This window comes from Silurus aristotelis (assembly GCF_946808225.1).
Source record: "Silurus aristotelis genome assembly, chromosome: 20".
NCBI classification, from domain to species: Eukaryota; Metazoa; Chordata; class Actinopteri; order Siluriformes; family Siluridae; genus Silurus; species Silurus aristotelis.
This window is the reverse complement of record NC_139593.1, coordinates 9,512,626-9,530,295: the sequence shown is the minus strand read 5'-3', so window position 1 is coordinate 9,530,295 and position 17,670 is coordinate 9,512,626. Positions and strand designations below refer to the sequence as shown.

The 17,670-nt window shown below is 37.8% G+C and overlaps 1 protein-coding gene across 1 annotated transcript in view; it reads left to right on the top strand.

The window, feature by feature from the left end:
- The window catches only part of pcca (propionyl-CoA carboxylase subunit alpha), a 51,519-nt gene that overhangs the window by 30,815 nt on the left and 3,034 nt on the right, over positions 1-17,670 (top strand). Inside the window, exons 18-21 of the mRNA XM_083522957.1 lie at positions 3,278-3,380; positions 9,747-9,845; positions 9,955-10,008; positions 15,283-15,423. Of these exons, the coding sequence (XP_083379083.1) occupies positions 3,278-3,380; positions 9,747-9,845; positions 9,955-10,008; positions 15,283-15,423 (397 nt within the window). The remainder of the gene's footprint in view (positions 1-3,277; positions 3,381-9,746; positions 9,846-9,954; positions 10,009-15,282; positions 15,424-17,670) is intronic.

Here is a 17,670-nt window from a genome sequence, read left to right as displayed (position 1 = left end):
CGACACCTTCTGACCAGTGGGAATAAAGAATTAAACAAAGCGGTGTTATAATACATTCAATCTACTTTCTAAAATCGCAGTCACAACTACACGTGTTCAGTCTTTTTTGCTTCATGATTGTAAACATCATGTCTTGTTAGTTTATTTCTATCCTGAGATGAAATTGTGACATTCTGCATGTTACTAACTCTGGTAAAAGACTCATTATTTTCTGTGAGATCTGTTGCACTGGCCAAAAAACACACGCTCCACCAAGCCATCTGTCCAAACATCTCTCCCTCTCCCCTGCCTCCACTTTTTTGATCGTTTTCTAAAGTTATTCATGAGTGAGTGTGTGTGTGGCAGTGTGGCTCTCTTTTGTAATGAGTGTGGCCCACCATAGTGGAAAAAAACTCTCCCACTAATTGATTTACTTTAGATCTGGTAACAGAGGAGCTGTCAATCAAACGATATCCTCTGCGTCTGCAGGGTGTGTGTGTATGTATGTATGTGTGTGGGTGTGTGTTGTGACTCTACATGTGTCCAGCATCAGCAAGGCTGCGGTTCTGTAAGCAGGAAGTCAGAGAGGAAGGATTAGGCAGGGGACAGACACTGTTTTTTTGTGCGCTACTTCTTTTGTTATTGAGATAAACAAATGAAAGTTTGTCTTTCCTGCATCTGGGGGCGACACCTTATGTCTTAGTTCTCAGCGGGCCGAACTCCTTTTCCCTCTGATTTGCACTTATTTGTATGGTGTGATACCTTGATGAGAGCGATAAAATGCAGATTATTTCTAATGAAAAAATAAATGGGCAATATTTTGGGCATCCTTATTTACATTTGCGGCATTTAGCAGACGCCCGTGTCCAGAGCGACGTACAGAAGTGCTTTGATTCTTTATCAATGAATAAATGTACACTGGTACGCTAAATTACAAACGTAATATAAATCAGATTATAACTCTTGATTTCTACAAAGGAAACTTTGAAAATTGCTAATTTAAGTGTTTCAGGAAGAGGAAGGTCTTCAACCGTCGCTTAAAGATAGCCAGGGGAAGTTCATTCCACCACCTCAGTGCCAGAACAGAGAAGAGCCTTGAAGTATACTTATTTCTCATTCTGAGAGAAGGTGGTACCAGTCGAGCAGTGCTGGAGGATCTCATGCAGTGCGAGGTGTGATGAGGTCTCTGAGGTAGAGCGGTGCTGGTCCATTTTTGGCCTTGTAGGCATCAGTGTTTTGAATCTGATACGTGCTGCTACTGGACGCCAGTGAAGGGAGCGCAGCGGTGGGGTGGGGTGGGAGAACTTGTGCAGATTGAACACAAGTCGTGCAGCTGCATTTTGGATCACTTGCAGTGGATAATAGCGTTTAGAAGAAGATCTGCCAGCAGAGAGCTGCAGTAGTCAAGTCTCGAAATGACAAGAGCCTGAACAAGCACCTGGGCAGCCTGTGTGGACAGAAATGGTCGAATCCTTCAGATGTTGTAGAGAATAAAAATCGACAAGAACGGGCCACTTTAGCAACATGCGAGGAGAAGGACAGTTGATTGTCCATAGTTACCCCAAGGTTACGAGCATGATTATGTTCCCCAGTGAGAACAGCACTATATATCTTCCTAAGATAGGTAAGATATCTTCCTAGGTAAGATTGAAGACACTAGAGGTGCTCCAACACTGTAAGCCTTTTTATATTATAATTATATAATATATAATAAATATATTAAACGTGCCTCAGCATTTGGATATTTCTCTACAGTTTAAACCACAAAGTTCAGAAATGAGTTAAAGTAAAAAGACTGGCCACTCTTCTCTCTCTGTGATTTTTCTTTATTTGTATTATTTTCAAAATTATACATTAATACTGAAGAGATTATGTGAAAAATTATATATATGAAATGTATCTTACAGCCTAGCAATTCTATTCTATAATTCTAGTCTAAAAAAAACAACTTTTTTATGAGGTGTCATGTTGAACATCCAGTGGTCAGTATGAGAGAATTGTACTCAAAGCACCACATTGTAACTGCTCTAATACAAGATACACAAATTTGTCTGGTTCTGTCAAGCAGACAAACATGAACATGACGAATAGGACATGTGGCTTTGCACGGTTGAGCAACGTACAGCTGTTATCACTTGGGGTGTACTCACATTTGTTGCTAGTTATTTAGACAATAATGTCTATATGTTGAGTTATTTTTAGAGGACAGATATGTGGTTCTTTTCCAAACGGTTATCACAAAGCTGGAGGCACTTAATTTTACAGGACGTCTTTAGATGTTTTTATTCTGAAATTTTGCATTCACCTGAACTTGGAAACCCAAACCTGTTCCAGCATGGCAATGCCCCTGTGCACAAAGTGAGCTCTTTGAAGATCTGGTTTACATGCTTTGGAGAGAAAGATTTTGAGTGGCCCTCTATAGAGCTCTGATCTCATCCCTACTGAACACATTTGGGATGAATTGGAACGCTGACTGCACCCCAGGCCTCCTCACCTACATCAGTACCTGCCTTTCATAACACCCTTGTGAGCAAATCGGAACTAAATGTAGAATGCAATGCTGAAAAATCCATACCATGCTTATGACTAGGTGACCCAATACTTCTGGAAATAGTGTATGTAATTATGTCTGTGTGTATTTTCATATATATTTATATATATATGTGTGTGTGTGTGTGTGTGTGTGTGTGTGTGTGTGTGTGTATAAAAGTTTGATTTATTTCTTTATATTTTGCAGGGATTTTCTATGTTTAACAAGCAAATAAAATCACTCACATTTTTGTACAGAGTATACCAGGGGAGGTGGTAGCTTAGTAGTTAAGGCATTAAACTTTGGACTTGACGTTCGAGTGTTCAAACCCCAGCCACACCAAGCTTCCGGTACTGGGCCCCTGAGCAAGGCCCTTAACCCCATAACTGCTCACTTATATGAATGAAATAAAATGTAAGTCGGCCTGGATAAGGGTATATGCCAAATGCCGTAAATGTAAATGAGTATTTCCAACATTTTACCACTTTTGCAGCTTTAGTTTGTGACTGGGATTGTTTTTATTTATTTATTCACAGTTTAGAGATGGAAGTTCTTAAAACAAACAAAAAAAAACAATCTCTGGTCTGGGATTTAAACAAAACCCTTTAATTGCATTTTGAGATAGTGATGTACTTGTATTACACAGTATACAAAATATGTTTTGGCTATTATTGTTTCCTGTTAGTACATAAAAACAGCTGGATGTTCCACACCCATTAGTGATAATGGTATTAGTGTAAGATTTTGGTTGTGTGTGTGTTTTTGCAGAGTCTCTAACACTGAACAGGAGAGGAAGAGCTGGGAGCTGTGTGTAGAGTTGGATAACGGAGCTCACATGTTGTGCGTAAGCCGCTCTGGAACCAACTACAAAGTGAGTGTCTTTTTAGAGTCCACTTTTCCATCAGCCTGTGCTTCTAGCAGTTTACTTGTAAATGCATTAAAGTAATAGTAAGATGATCTGAGATGCGGCCCACAGCAAATAAAATACTCTACTGCCTGCATAACAAATATACACAAAACACGTACATGGTTTCATGATGCTTGTTTTTTTTATTTATTTATAAATTCTTAGTCATGCAGCGATAAATAGCAGCAGTTCTGATTATAATTCAAGTCACTGGTTTGATTTTTTATTAATGTTTGTTTCTATATCAATATATACAGATTCCAGACTGCATGTAATTGTTAGTGATGCTTTCTTTAAATATATTTATTTAACATTCAATGCAACTGATAACAGGAAATAATTAGTTTCGTCACCATTCTACAACATTAACTAGATTATATAGACAAAAGTTTAGGGAGTTAATGGAACAGCCCATTCCACTAGATTTTGAAGTGTGGTTGTGGAGATTTGTGATCATTCATCCACAAGGGTGTTAGTAAAGTCAGGTGAGGTGAGGAGGTCTGGGGTTCAGTCAGCGTTCACATTCATCTCAATGGTGTTCAATAAGGTTGAGGTCAGAGCTCTATAGCAGACCACTCATGTAAAGCAGATCTTCATGGAGCTGGAGCATGGTCCTGTTCCAGCAGTGTGCTTCTAATGTTTCGGGAAAAACTTTCTTTCTTTTTGCCTTCTTGTTTTCTGATCTTTCTTTCTTTCTTTTTGCCTTCTTGTTTTCTGATCTTTCTTTCTTTCTTTCTTTCTTTCTTTCTTTCTTTCTTTCTTTCTTTCTTTCTTTCTTTCTTTCTTTCTTTCTTTCTTTCTTTCTTTCTTTCTTTCTTTCGTTATTTTTGTTCTTTCTTTCTTACTTTTGTTCTTTCTTTCTTACTTTTGTTCTTTCTTTCTTTCTTTTTCTTTCTTTCTTTCTTTCTTTCTTTCTTTCTTTCTTTCTTTCTTTCTTTCTTTCTTTCTTTCGTTACTTTTGTTCTTTCTTTCTTTCGTTACTTTTGTTCTTTCTTTCTTTCTTTCTTTCTTTCTTTCTTTCTTTCTTTCTTTCTTTCTTTCTTTCTTTCTTTCGTTACTTTTGTTCTTTCTTTCTTTCTTTCTTTCGTTACTTTCTTTCTTTCTTTCTTTCTTTCTTTCTTTCTTTCTTTCTTTCTTTCTTTCTTTCTTTCTTTCTTTCTTTCTTTCGTTACTTTCTTTCTTTCTTTCTTTCTTTCTTTCTTTCTTTCTTTCTTTCTTTCTTTCTTTCGTTACTTTCTTTCTTTCTTTCTTTTGTTCTTTCTTTCTTTCTTTCTTTCGTTACTTTTGTTCGTTCTTTCTTTCTTTCTTTCTTTCGTTAGTTTTGTTCTTTCTTTCTTTCTTTCTTTCGTTAGTTTTGTTCTTTCTTTCTTTCTTTCGTTACTTTTGTTCTTTCTTTCGTTACTTTTGTTCTTTCTTTCTTTCTTTCTTTCTTTCTTTCTTTTGTTCTTTTGTTCTTTTGTTCTTTCTTTCTTTCTTTCTTTCGTTCTTTCTTTCTTTCTTTCTTTCTTTCTTTCTTTCTTTCTTTCGTTTCTTTCTTTCTTTCTTTCTTTCTTTCTTTCTTTCTTTCTTTCTTTCGTTTCTTTCTTTCTTTCTTTCTTTCTTTCTTTCTTTCGTTTCTTTCTTTCTTTCGTTCTTTCTTTCTTTCTTTCGTTACTTTTGTTCTTTCTTTCTTTCTTTCTTTCTTTCTTTCTTTCTTTCTTTCTTTCTTTCTTTCTTTCTTTTGTTCTTTCTTTTGTTCTTTCTTTCTTTCTTTCTTTCTTTTGTTCTTTCTTTCTTTCTTTCTTTCTTTCTTTCTTTCTTTCTTTCTTTCTTTCTTTCTTTCTTTCTTTCTTTCGTTTCTTTCTTTCTTTCTTTCTTTCGTTTCTTTCTTTCTTTCTTTCTTTCTTTCTTTCGTTTCTTTCTTTCGTTCTTTCTTTCTTTCTTTCTTTCTTTCTTTCTTTCGTTACTTTTGTTCTTTCTTTCTTTCTTTCTTTCTTTCTTTCTTTCTTTCTTTTGTTCTTTCTTTCTTTCTTTTGTTCTTTCTTTCTTTCTTTCTTTCTTTCTTTCTTTCTTTCTTTCTTTCGTTCTTTCTTTCTTTCTTTCGTTCTTTCTTTCTTTCTTTCGTTCTTTCTTTCTTTCTTTCGTTCTTTCTTTCTTTCTTTCTTTCTTTCTTTCTTTCTTTCTTTCTTTTGTTCTTTCTTTCTTTCTTTTGTTCTTTCTTTCTTTTGTTCTTTCTTTTGTTCTTTCTTTTGTTCTTTCTTTCTTTCTTTCTTTCTTTCTTTCTTTCTTTCTTTCTTTCTTTCTTTCTTTCTTTCTTTCGTTACTTTTGTTCTTTCTTTCGTTACTTTTGTTCTTTCTTTCGTTACTTTTGTTCTTTCTTTCTTTCTTTCGTTACTTTTGTTCTTTCTTTCTTTCTTTCTTTTGTTCTTTCTTTCTTTCTTTCTTTCTTTCTTTCTTTCTTTCTTTCTTTCTTTCTTTCTTTCTTTCTTTCTTTCTTTCTTTCGTTACTTTTGTTCTTTCTTTCTTTCTTTCTTTCTTTCTTTCTTTCTTTCTTTCTTTCTTTCTTTCTTTCTTTCTTTCTTTCTTTCTTTCTTTCTTTCTTTCTTTACTTTTGTTCTTTCTTTACTTTTGTTCTTTCTTTCTTTCTTTCTTTCTTTCTTTCTTTCTTTCTTTCTTTCTTTCTTTCTTTCTTTCTTTCTTTCTTTCTTTCTTTACTTTTGTTCTTTCTTTACTTTTGTTCTTTCTTTCTTTCTTTCTTTCTTTCTTTCTTTCTTTCTTTTGTTCTTTCTTTCGTTACTTTTGTTCTTTCTTTCTTTCTTTCTTTCTTTCTTTCTTTCTTTCTTTTGTTCTTTCTTTCTTTCTTTTGTTCTTTCTTTCTTTCTTTACTTTTGTTCTTTCTTTCTTTCTTTCTTTCTTTCTTTCTTTCTTTCTTTCTTTCTTTCTTTCTTTCTTTCTTTTGTTCTTTCTTTCTTTCTTTTGTTCTTTCTTTCTTTCTTTCTTTTGTTCTTTCTTTCTTTCTTTTGTTCTTTCTTTCTTTCTTTCTTTCTTTCTTTCTTTCTTTCTTTTGTTCTTTCTTTCTTTCTTTCTTTCTTTCTTTCTTTCTTTCTTTCTTTCTTTCTTTCTTTCTTTCTTTCTTTCGTTACTTTCTTTCTTTCTTTCTTTCGTTACTTTTGTTCTTTCTTTCTTTCTTTCGTTACTTTTGTTCTTTCTTTCGTTACTTTTGTTCTTTCTTTCTTTCTTTTGTTCTTTCTTTCTTTCTTTCTTTTGTTCTTTCTTTCTTTCTTTTGTTCTTTCTTTTGTTCTTTCTTTCTTTCTTTCTTTCTTTCTTTCTTTCTTTCTTTCTTTCTTTCTTTCGTTACTTTCTTTCTTTCGTTACTTTCTTTCTTTCTTTCTTTCGTTACTTTCTTTCTTTCGTTACTTTCTTTCTTTCTTTCTTTCGTTACTTTCTTTCTTTCTTTCTTTCGTTACTTTTGTTCTTTCTTTCGTTACTTTTGTTCTTTCTTTCGTTACTTTTGTTCTTTCTTTCGTTACTTTTGTTCTTTCTTTCTTTCTTTCTTTCTTTCTTTCTTTCTTTCTTTCGTTCTTTCTTTCTTTTGTTACTTTTGTTCTTTCTTTCTTTCTTTCTTTCTTTCTTTCTTTCTTTCTTTCTTTCTTTCTTTCTTTCTTTCTTTCTTTCTTTCTTTCTTTCGTTACTTTTGTTCTTTCTTTCTTTCTTTCGTTACTTTTGTTCTTTCTTTCTTTCTTTCGTTACTTTTGTTCTTTCTTTCTTTCTTTCTTTCGTTACTTTCTTTCTTTCTTTCTTTCTTTCTTTCTTTCTTTCTTTCTTTCTTTCTTTCGTTCTTTCTTTCTTTCTTTCTTTCTTTCTTTCGTTCTTTCTTTCTTTTGTTACTTTCGTTCTTTCTTTCTTTCTTTCTTTCTTTCTTTCGTTACTTTTGTTCTTTCTTTCTTTCTTTCGTTACTTTTGTTCTTTCTTTCTTTCTTTCGTTACTTTTGTTCTTTCTTTCTTTCTTTCGTTACTTTTGTTCTTTCTTTCTTTCTTTCGTTACTTTTGTTCTTTCTTTCTTTCTTTCGTTACTTTTGTTCTTTCTTTCTTTCTTTCGTTACTTTTGTTCTTTCTTTCTTTCTTTCGTTACTTTTGTTCTTTCTTTCTTTTGTTACTTCTTTCTTTTATTTCATGCATTTGTGCTTTTTTTTCTTGCCCCTTTTCTCTTTTGCCTTCTTGTTTTCTTACCTTCCTTCTTTCTTTCTTTCTGTTGTTCTTTCGTTTATTTATATATATATATGTGTGTGTGTGTGTGTGTGTGTGTGTGTGTGTGTGTGTGTATAATTTTTTTTTTACTTTCTTTCGTTCTTTCATAATGTATTTAGTTCTTTCTTTCTTTTTGTTTTTGTACTTTCTTTTTTTCTTTCTTTTATTGAATATTTTTGCAGTTTCTTCCGTACTTTCTTTTTTTTGTATTTTGTCTCTTCGAACCTTCATGCCGTTTTCTGGTTGATCAGCTGAAGAAAAAGACTGTAGCAGTGTGTAAGAGAGGAACTCAGGGAGCTTGACATGTCACTCAGTCACTGTGTGTTTGCACACCTGTGGATGTTCACTCCGGGATGCCTCGGGGGGGGGTCCATATGGATCAGGGTGCTCGGGGGACCTGTGCCGATCTGGGATCGTCCATGTAATCGGATTAAGCTGGTTTTAATGGCAGACTCTGATCCTAGATCAGCTGTGCACAGTTGACCCAAGCTAATGCCATGTCCTTCGAGCCCTATCATTTCTCCCAGCTGTGGATCGGCGCTCCCATGCTCACGTCCATCAAAGTGGGGATTAAAGTGCTGATCTGGGGTCAGACATTCTGTACTTTTAACATGAGTTGAAAATAGCTTTTTTTAGCTAATCTCATCAATTCTAGAGACAATTGCTTAATGGATTAACAAATGAATTCATATCGTGCCACATATTAAATATAGCAATGAAGGGGTGAATGAATACCGTGTGCTGAAGGAAACCTGATCCCATCTCAGACGTGTAACATTGAACGGGGCAGTAATGTTCGCCGCAGGACGCCACTTCAAACTTGGACCCCCTGCTTCTGAAAGCTCGGGAGTCCTGAGGGGTTTAGATGGCCACTAACAGGGAAAAGATCTGTACTGTTGTTTAGACAAGTGGTTCTGGGTTGAAAGTGAGCTCCCCCTCCTCTTCTGTTACTGTTTTTAAGTTTGCTTTGTGTGTGTGAGAAGGTGCAGATGGGAGAGGATTGGGTTTAAACCAAAGCTTCAGATTTTTCTTTTCTTTTCTTAAAGGCATCAGGTGGACTGGGGAAAATGTGCTCGTGCTCCAGATGTCCATCAATCCCACATTCTTTCTTATTACATAAACACACGTACACACTCGCTAGGGCTAAATTTCTTTGCAGAATATTCAGTAAAGTAAATGATATTCGTTCAGGTTCAGGTCAAGAGCTTCAGTTAATGTTCACATCAAACATCAGAAATTGAAGAACAATGTGATCTTTGTGGTATGATTGACTTTGATGGGCTGTTGTGAGAATTTTAGATTATCCTGGGATTTGAATATAATAAATGTACTGGTCAGCAACATCACAAAAAAAGCCTCTACTCTTATCCATAAACTAACATGAGCATCTTCATTTTGCCAAATACTACTGGGACTTCAAAAGGAATTGGGTTCTTTTGTTAGATGAAACCAAAATGGAGCTTTCTGGTTATAAATACCAGAGAGGTAGCCATATAGAAAGGTACCTCAGGCCCACTAACAAGGTCCATTAAGCAAAATAACGAGAAGTTTATAGTTACTTGCATAACCACTCTGTACAAACATGGTGAGCAGAAAAGTATCTGAGTACATAAAATATCAAACTTTGAGGTGGATATCCTTCAACAGCAAATGCTCACAATGGGTCCTGGTCCGTCATCTAAGAACAGGAATCTGTGGCTACATCGAGCACAGGACAGTTAAAATTTAATGTTAATTTTGTAACGAAAGGATTTAGAAATAATGAGTCCTGGTGATTTTCCTTAAGAAACTCTCAAGTAAGTAGAGATCCTCCTTCACCGGTTTACTGCTGATGTTTGTTCGCCTGTGTCTCATTAGGCACAAATGCATTTGAATGCTAAATCTGTTCACACACACACACACACACACACACACACACACACACACACACAAACACACACAGAATTGAACACTTGTGAGAACAGCCTAATACACACTTTTTTCCTTTGTTGATGCAGATATTGAATTTCATTCTAGTACCACATGCTGACCCCTATTGCTCTCTTTGTGTGTGTGTGTGTGTGTGTGTGTGTGTGTGTGTGTGTATATGCATGCATGCACAGGTGGAGATTGATGGAGAGAAAGTGGATGTGTCTGGAGAGTGGAATCTGGCCTCTACACTCCTGCCCCTCACTATTAATGGCAACCACAGAGTTCTGCAGGTGAACACACACACAATAAATTTGTATGCATATACGTACTCACCCTTAATCATCCTTAGAGGCTGTGTGTATGTGTGTGTAATTTGTGACTGGCCATTTCTTGTTTCAGTGTCTGTCACGGAACGCTTCAGGCGAGATCACGCTGCAGTATTTGGGCACATCTGTAAGTCCGGCTTGTTAATTTCACAATCACACACTTCTTCACACTCTTTGTGATGTGCGAATATAAACATTACGGTAGGTCACAGGTTCCCAGACCACAGGAGAAGCACCAGTCCTACAAAAACGCTCAGATGACGGTTGGGAAGGTGGGAGACCATCTTCACATGAGCAAAGTGTAATTTGACCCTGGGTGTAGAGCAGATGTCCACCAATAGTGGATTCTACCGATTGCTGGGGTTAGATCATACTTACCGATATCTGATTTTTTTATTTTTTAAATAGATACTGGATTTAACGTAACACTCCATGTAAAATAGTACTGCACTTTACTACAAAATTTTTTTTTACTGAATCATGAAAATTGGCTAAATAAAATTCAAAGTGGATATATTAATGAATAAACATAACTATTTAATAAATAATAAATATATTGCACTCCGTGCAGCGTGCAGTCTTTTGTGTAAAACCAAACAGCTTGTGGTGTCACTGATTCACCTCTAGAGGCCGCTCTTGTAATAACAGCGGCCCAGAAGCCAGAAAATCCGATAGGTTCAGCAATTAACCATCATTGCAGCTTAAATCAGTCGAGTGTAGAGGAGCCTGATAGTAAGAGCACATAGAAAACATATAGTTCTCATTTTTGCCCTTCATACAACATTTAATTAATTAATAGGAAAATAATAGATTAAATTAGTAATAAGTAAAGAATTAAACTTGGAAGGGTGTGTTTGGTTATTATCATTTTTTTTATAGTATTAGGTTCACTATAATAATTTAATAATTAAAAAATCACCAAGGCCAACACTTATAAAGTTTGTGGAAGGAGTCTTCAGTGCGAGTACACTGTAGCGATATGTTTTCCACCATGGGAGAGTCTTCAAGCCGGAGGACTCAGTTGTAGGATGTGTATTGTGTGTCTCACTGGGGTGTCCATCCTGTCCTCATACACACCCATACATAACTCTTACAGTTACCACCCTGTACGCAGTACACCGACCTCATCTGCTAGTCCAGGTGTTCACGAAACCTTCACAAATCATAGTGTGCCACCCATGATGCCCCGCTCCGTTCTGACCCAAACAATAACCGGCATCGTGTCGAACCGGCCTGAAGCATAAGCAAACAAACAGCTTTGAAAAACGCACCATACAGGAAGAGCATAGAGGTCCGGGCATGTGTGTGCTCAGCATGTGGGCCGCTCTTTAAAGACGCCGCTATCTGTTAGCAGCTCGGCTCAAAGCACTAGCATGCTAAACACTACCACAGGAGCGGTTTCCGGACATTCTGTATGGTCTGGGGTCACCCGGGCCGTGCTCGTTGGCTTCTGTCCGGTTCTCCAGCGGGATAGTGGTAGCCTGCTGGGATTTTTACAGGTTTTAGGGTTTCCCCTCATAACACATGGGACCTCCACTCCCACTCAGGTGCCCGTGTGACCCCTGTACGAATGGAAACGACTGTAAAAGAAGGCCAGTTCTCGAAAAAAGCAAAATTTTATTCCTTTATGCTTTTAGGAGGCAATCAGGATGTTTTCTGCGTAAAGAGTCAACCCATGAGAAAGATCAAATCGGTTACTGGATTGAGAAGTGTAAAGAAATGTGACTTCAAGGTGCCTATTCGGTACGCTTACTCAGGGTCATAATGTGTTTATTTTATAATTCCTACAGTATTGGGTAGACGTTATAATCGTAAGTAAGTTTAGAAAAGTAAAAACGTGCACCCCGCACTGCTAATGCTTTGACCGCAGCATCACATCATCCTGCTCTCAAATCATGTCAGTAATAGTGATACTGCACTGCTGCTCTAGTGCAGGAACTGTGACCCAGAAGTCATGTGGAGGTCTCTAACTTTATGACCTTGCGTGACCTGGCATACAGGACGATGCAAGACTTCCTCAGTTGAATTTGTGGAAAATAGGGCACTTCCCTCCTCAACCGACCATCCCGGATGTTTCTCCAAGAGCTGTGATTAACGAGAAAGTGTCAAACTTGCAGCTAAAATTAGCCTCATTAGAGGATGACATCAATACCAGAGGAGGTCTGGTGTGGGAACTTTCTAAACACACACACATGCAGAGGTCTTGGGGTCAGCACGGTTTAGTAAAGCCCTAAGATACACTATATGGACACAAGTTTATGGACATCTTACCTGATTTTTGAACATCCCATTCTACATTTAGGCTGCTATAATAACCTCCACTCTTTTGGGAAGATGTTAGAGAGTGGAGATTTGTGCTCATTCAGCCAGATGAGCATTAGTATTGATGAATGGTGAGGAGGTCACTTAAAGGTGTTCAATAGGGTTGAGGTTAGAGCTCTATAGCAGCAGATCTTCCATTTCAACCAATCTAAAGCATGTATGCAGAATATTATTATTCCCCCAGAGTCTCTGTGTCAGACTTCATCATTGCCTTATTTCAGTATAGGCTCTGCTAATGTTCTCTCGCTCTCTCTTTCGCTCTCTTTTAATTCTGTCTCTAATTCTCATTCTCTTGCTCTCTCATTCTCTCTAACTCCTCTCTTATTCTTTCCCTTTCTCTCGCTTTCATTCTCCCTTTTAATTCTTTTTCCCACCCTCTCTCTTTTTCCTCTCTTGCTCTCCCATTCCTTCAGTCTTTCTCACATTCTCTTACTTTTTTATTTTCTCCCTTTCATTCTCTTGTATGTCCTCTCGTTTACTCGCGCTCTCTCTCTCTCTCTCTCTCTCTCTCTCTCTCTCTCTCTCTCTCTCTCTCTCTCTCAAATTTCAAAAGTTGCTTTATTGGATTGACAAATACGGACATTTGTATTGCCAAAGCATAGAATATACAGACACATAACAGAAATAAGTCATTTAGAAATAATATACTATAATTAAATACTATAATATACTATAAAAACAATATAATAAAAACTATAGATTACAAAAAAAGGAAGAGATAAAATAAATAAAAGTAGTTTTAAAATGAAAGTAAATGTATATACGTGTGTGTGTGTGTGTGTGTGTGTGTGTGTGTGTGTGTGTGTGTGTGTGTGTGTGTTGCACACTAATTGACGGTCACACACTGTCTCTCAGCTGGTGTATGTGTAGGTTTGTATGTAGTGGGCTGCGAGCATGCAGGTCTCTGTGCTCTCCAGTAGGTGGGGCAGTTTGTCGAGGGCTGAGAGGGAGTTCAAATTGGGGAGATTTGGTTGATTTTGGTTCATCTGGTATGTGGCTCTGGTGTGCATCTTTGTCTCTGATGTATTCAGTGAGCACTGCTGGTGAAGTCTCTGCTCTCGGGGCAGCCAGAACTGTCTGTGTCGCCCCATCTCTACGGCGTCTGTACTTGGTCAAGGTGTGTCTCAATTTTGAATCAGTCACCGTGCTCAGGTACTCTGCCACACTGTAGTGTCTGTTCAGAGTCAGATCATTTTACTCTGGAGTTGGGTTTGAGTTTCCCAGTAGCTCAAATACCTTACTTTTAGGGTTTATGTTGTTTGGTTTATTCTAATTGGGTTTGTGGGTTTTCTCTTATCCTGAGTCACTGGTGTGTTAGTGTGTATTGGTGGTGTTGGTGTGTGTGTGCTGTTGTGGTAGTAGAGCAGTTACTCAGGACTAGTTGGACCGGATCTGATATCAGCCGGATTTTGCCCTGCATGCTTTGCTGATGATGTTTCTGTGCACATCATCATGAGGAGTTCTGGCATGCAAGACCTCAATTGTATGTTTGTTCCAATTGTCGAATTGTTGTTGTGTAATTGAGCCCCATACTTCATACGGGGCAGTCGATTCAATCGTTGATATTTTGAGATTTATGAGTCATATCATATCATGAGTTTCTAACAGAAATGTGTTTTTAATTCGGCTTTTCTGCTGTTCTTTTAAATATGAAATTGATGTGGTGAACTGCCTGATTGACTCCTTCTGTATGTTGTGTCCAGAGAGGTGTCTAATAGTGTTTGGTTTACTTGGTTTCTGATTGTTTTCTGGAATTGGTTGGTACTGTTTTGGTCCCATCTGTAGGATTTGTGGATGTTGTACAGCTTACTGGGCTGTGTGTTTGCAGTCTTTTTAATGAACACAGTAATTTGGCTGTTTTCAGGCAGGGGGATTAGCGGTTTGACCGTAAATGCACTGAGAGAGAAAGCGTCCAAATCCGTCATCATATAGTGCACTGTATTGTTCCCCAAGAGGAGAGCAAAATATCTTCCTTCCTAGAGTTGCTTAACGAAGTTGTTTCTGTGGGTTAAAGAAAAATTTTCTCTCTCTCTCTCTCTCTCTCTCTCTCTCTCTCTCTCTCTCTCTCACACACACTTTATTCTTTTCATTATTTCTCCCATTCTCTCTTTTTCTCTATCTTCTTCTCTCTCTCTCTGCAGCTAATTATAGCTAACAGCTGTCCATTAATGACTATTATGTGCAGTGTTCTTGGCCGTGTTTGTGTGTGTGTGTGTGTGTGTGTGTGTGTGTGTAAGAGAGAGCATTTTATCCACTCTGAGTGTGGAAAGCTGTAACTGTAATTGAATCAGTGTGCTCTCTGTCAGAGCCTCTCATGATTGTAGGGTGTGTGTGTGTGTGTGTGTGTGTGTGTAAGAGATGTTCAGCTGTGTGCAGTGTCAGTGAAGTGAGCACCACCTACAGACACACAGGAGCAGTGCAGTGAGAGAGAGAGGACTGCAGATCACTGTGTTGTGGCTGCTGACTATGCAGAAAACTTATTCATTACAAATCAAATCACTTCTCAAATCATCTCATCTATTACATTAAATGTTGTTTATTTATTTATATTTTTCCTGATGTTATTATTATATATTGTATAATATATAGATTTATATTTATATTCTTTCAGTTTCTCCCATTAGGGGGTTGCCATAGCGAATTTATATTCTATTAATTTATCTATTTTTATGTGATTAATCCTGGTATTCCAATTATCTCAATTTCTTAATTTCTTTCATTCTTGAAAAAATTTTTGATTGCAATTTATTTGTAAATGCTGAACTTTTTTATTCATTTTCTTTGATTTGCAATTTAGTTTTTTCTTATTTTTTTGTTTATTTCCTTAGATAAAGCAGTATCTTCTATACCATGCAAAGTAATGATTTAAAAAAAAAAAAAAGTCATCAAAGAAATTTGGGGTGATATCCATCTGTGTGTGTGTGTGTTTGTTTGTTTGTTTGAACGAACATTCATTCATTCATTCATTCATTCATTCATAGAACAAACAAATTGTGTCTGGTTACTAGTGTGTGAATAGTCTAAAGAGAAGGAAGTGTTTTGTGTGTGTGTGTAATTAACATGCACTGTCTGTGTTTAGTTTAAGGTGCGTGTGTTGAGTAAGCTGGCAGCGTCCCTCAGTAAGCACATGCATGAGAAGGTTCCCGAAGACACCAGCAGCATCCTGAGATCTCCGATGCCTGGGACAGTCGTGGCCGTTTCTGTTAAAGCTGGAGATACGGTAAGAAGATAAAACTACAGCCCACTGTTACACTTACATGTCTGTGTTATGCTTTAGGAGATCAGACTGGAACCTGATGATAACGCACAAAAACATGTACCTGATGCGTGTGACTTACACTGAGCAGGCTGAAGATTCTCCACACGGTGGCGCTATTAACACTCAAAAAGATTCTGGTCATGTGCATCAACAAAGACGTAGGAAAGAAGCATTAACCCAGAGCAGCATGCTGGAAAACACACACTGCACACTATCAACGTTGGAGGGTTCGTTTAGTTCATGTAGTTTGTTCTTAATTTTTGTAGCAGGATCTTGTATCTTTTTGAGAACTTCTGAGAAATTACTCATAATCAAGGAGTAATCGGTTCTGTGGAAATAAAAAAAATCTGAGCTGTATGCCTGATCAGGGTATAGTGTACTCTATGGACACAAGGTTCTGGACCACAAGATATTCATAAGTCCCTATTCCACGTTTAGTCCCAGTTTGCTGTACTAATAACCTCCACTCTTCTAAAATGATATTCTAAATTTTGGGGTTTGCATGTGGAGATTTGTGCTCATTCAGCCACAAGGGTGTTAGTAAAGTCGGGTACTGATGCATGTGAGGTGAGGAGGCCTGAGGTGCAGTCAGCATTCACATTCATCCCAAAGGTCTTTAATAGGGTTTATAGCTCTATAGCAGGCCACTCAAGATCTTCCCCTCCAACCATTGTAAAGCATATCGTCATGGAGCTGGCTTTGTGCACAGGGGCATTGTCAAGCGACGAGGAAATGTAATGCTATTGCAGCCAACGACAGCCTGTACAACTGTGTGCCCTCAATTTAAGGGGAAAAAACACATATGGCTGTTAACGTCATCTGATACTTCTAAACCCCTTCAAAACCTTATTGGAGAATATCAAACACTGGGCATTTGTAATGAAAGTGGCACAGCGGATGGGCAGATTGTTAAACACTGACACACATATTACATTCCAGGATGACGTAAAAATGTACAGTGCTCAATCTTTATGTGTGTGTGTGTGTGTGTGTGTGTGTGTGTGTGTGTGTGTGTGTGTGTGTGTGTGTGTGTGTGTGTGTGTGTGTGTGAGGCATGTCGGATGAGCATGATGAAACACCGCGACAGTTTGACTGGCCTCCAAAATAACCCTCAGGATTATTTGGAACAGCAGGTGAAACACTGAAATAGACAACGGTATCAGGGGGAAGATTGGACTAGAATGATCAGAAACCATCACAAAATGGACATGCCATCTTTTTTAACGATAGGAGAGTGCAGACAGAGCCGGGGATTAGAGGAAAAATGGTGCACTGAGCTATTTTTGTTTGCGGAGCTTATAGCTGTACGGTGGTAATTACAAGTTAGAATTTCAGGTTGCAGGAAGAAGAGGTGGAGAAGGTGGAGGAGTTCAGGGTATCTGGGATCAACAGTGCAAAGTAATGGAGAGTGTGTTAGAGAAGTGAAGAAGGGAGTGCAGGCAGGGTGGAGTGGGAGGAGAAGAGTGATAGCAGGAGTGATTTGTGATAGAAGAGTATCTGCAAGAATGAAAGGGAAAGTTTATAGGACTGTGGTGAGACCTGCGATGTTGGAGGTTTAGAGACAGTGGCATTGAGTAAAAGTCAGGTGGCAGAGCTGAAGATGTTGAGGTTTTCGTTGGGAGTGACGACAATAGACAGGATTAGAAATAATTTAATTAGAGGGACAACGCATGTAGGACATTTTGGAGACAAGGTGAGGGAGGCGAGATTGAGATGGTTTGGACATGTGCAGAGGAGAGACATGGGGTATATCGATACGAGAATGCTGAGGATGGAGCCACCAGGAAGGAGAAAAAGAGGAAGGAGATGTATGGATGTGGTGAGGTAAGACATGCAGGGAGTTGGTGTGAAAGAGGCAGATGTAGAGGACAGGGGGGTATGGAGACGGATGATCTGCTGTGGCGCCCCCTAATGGGAGAAGTGAGAGTAAGTGAGAATTTAAGATTAAAGTATATATGTGTGTGTGTGTGTGTGTGTGTGTGTGTGTGTGTGTGTGTGTGTGTGTGTGTGTGTGTATGGGGGGCATCAACATAAATAATGTATACTTGGTCTGTGTCTGATAGCGTGTCTAGAAATTCACTTTTTATAAGCTTGGGGGGAGGGTGTGTGTGTGTGTGTGTGTGTGTGGATGTGTTTGTGTGTGGGGGGGGTGGTGTCTGGTTGGATTGAAGACATACTGATGCACAAAGGAAGTTATGTCATCTATAT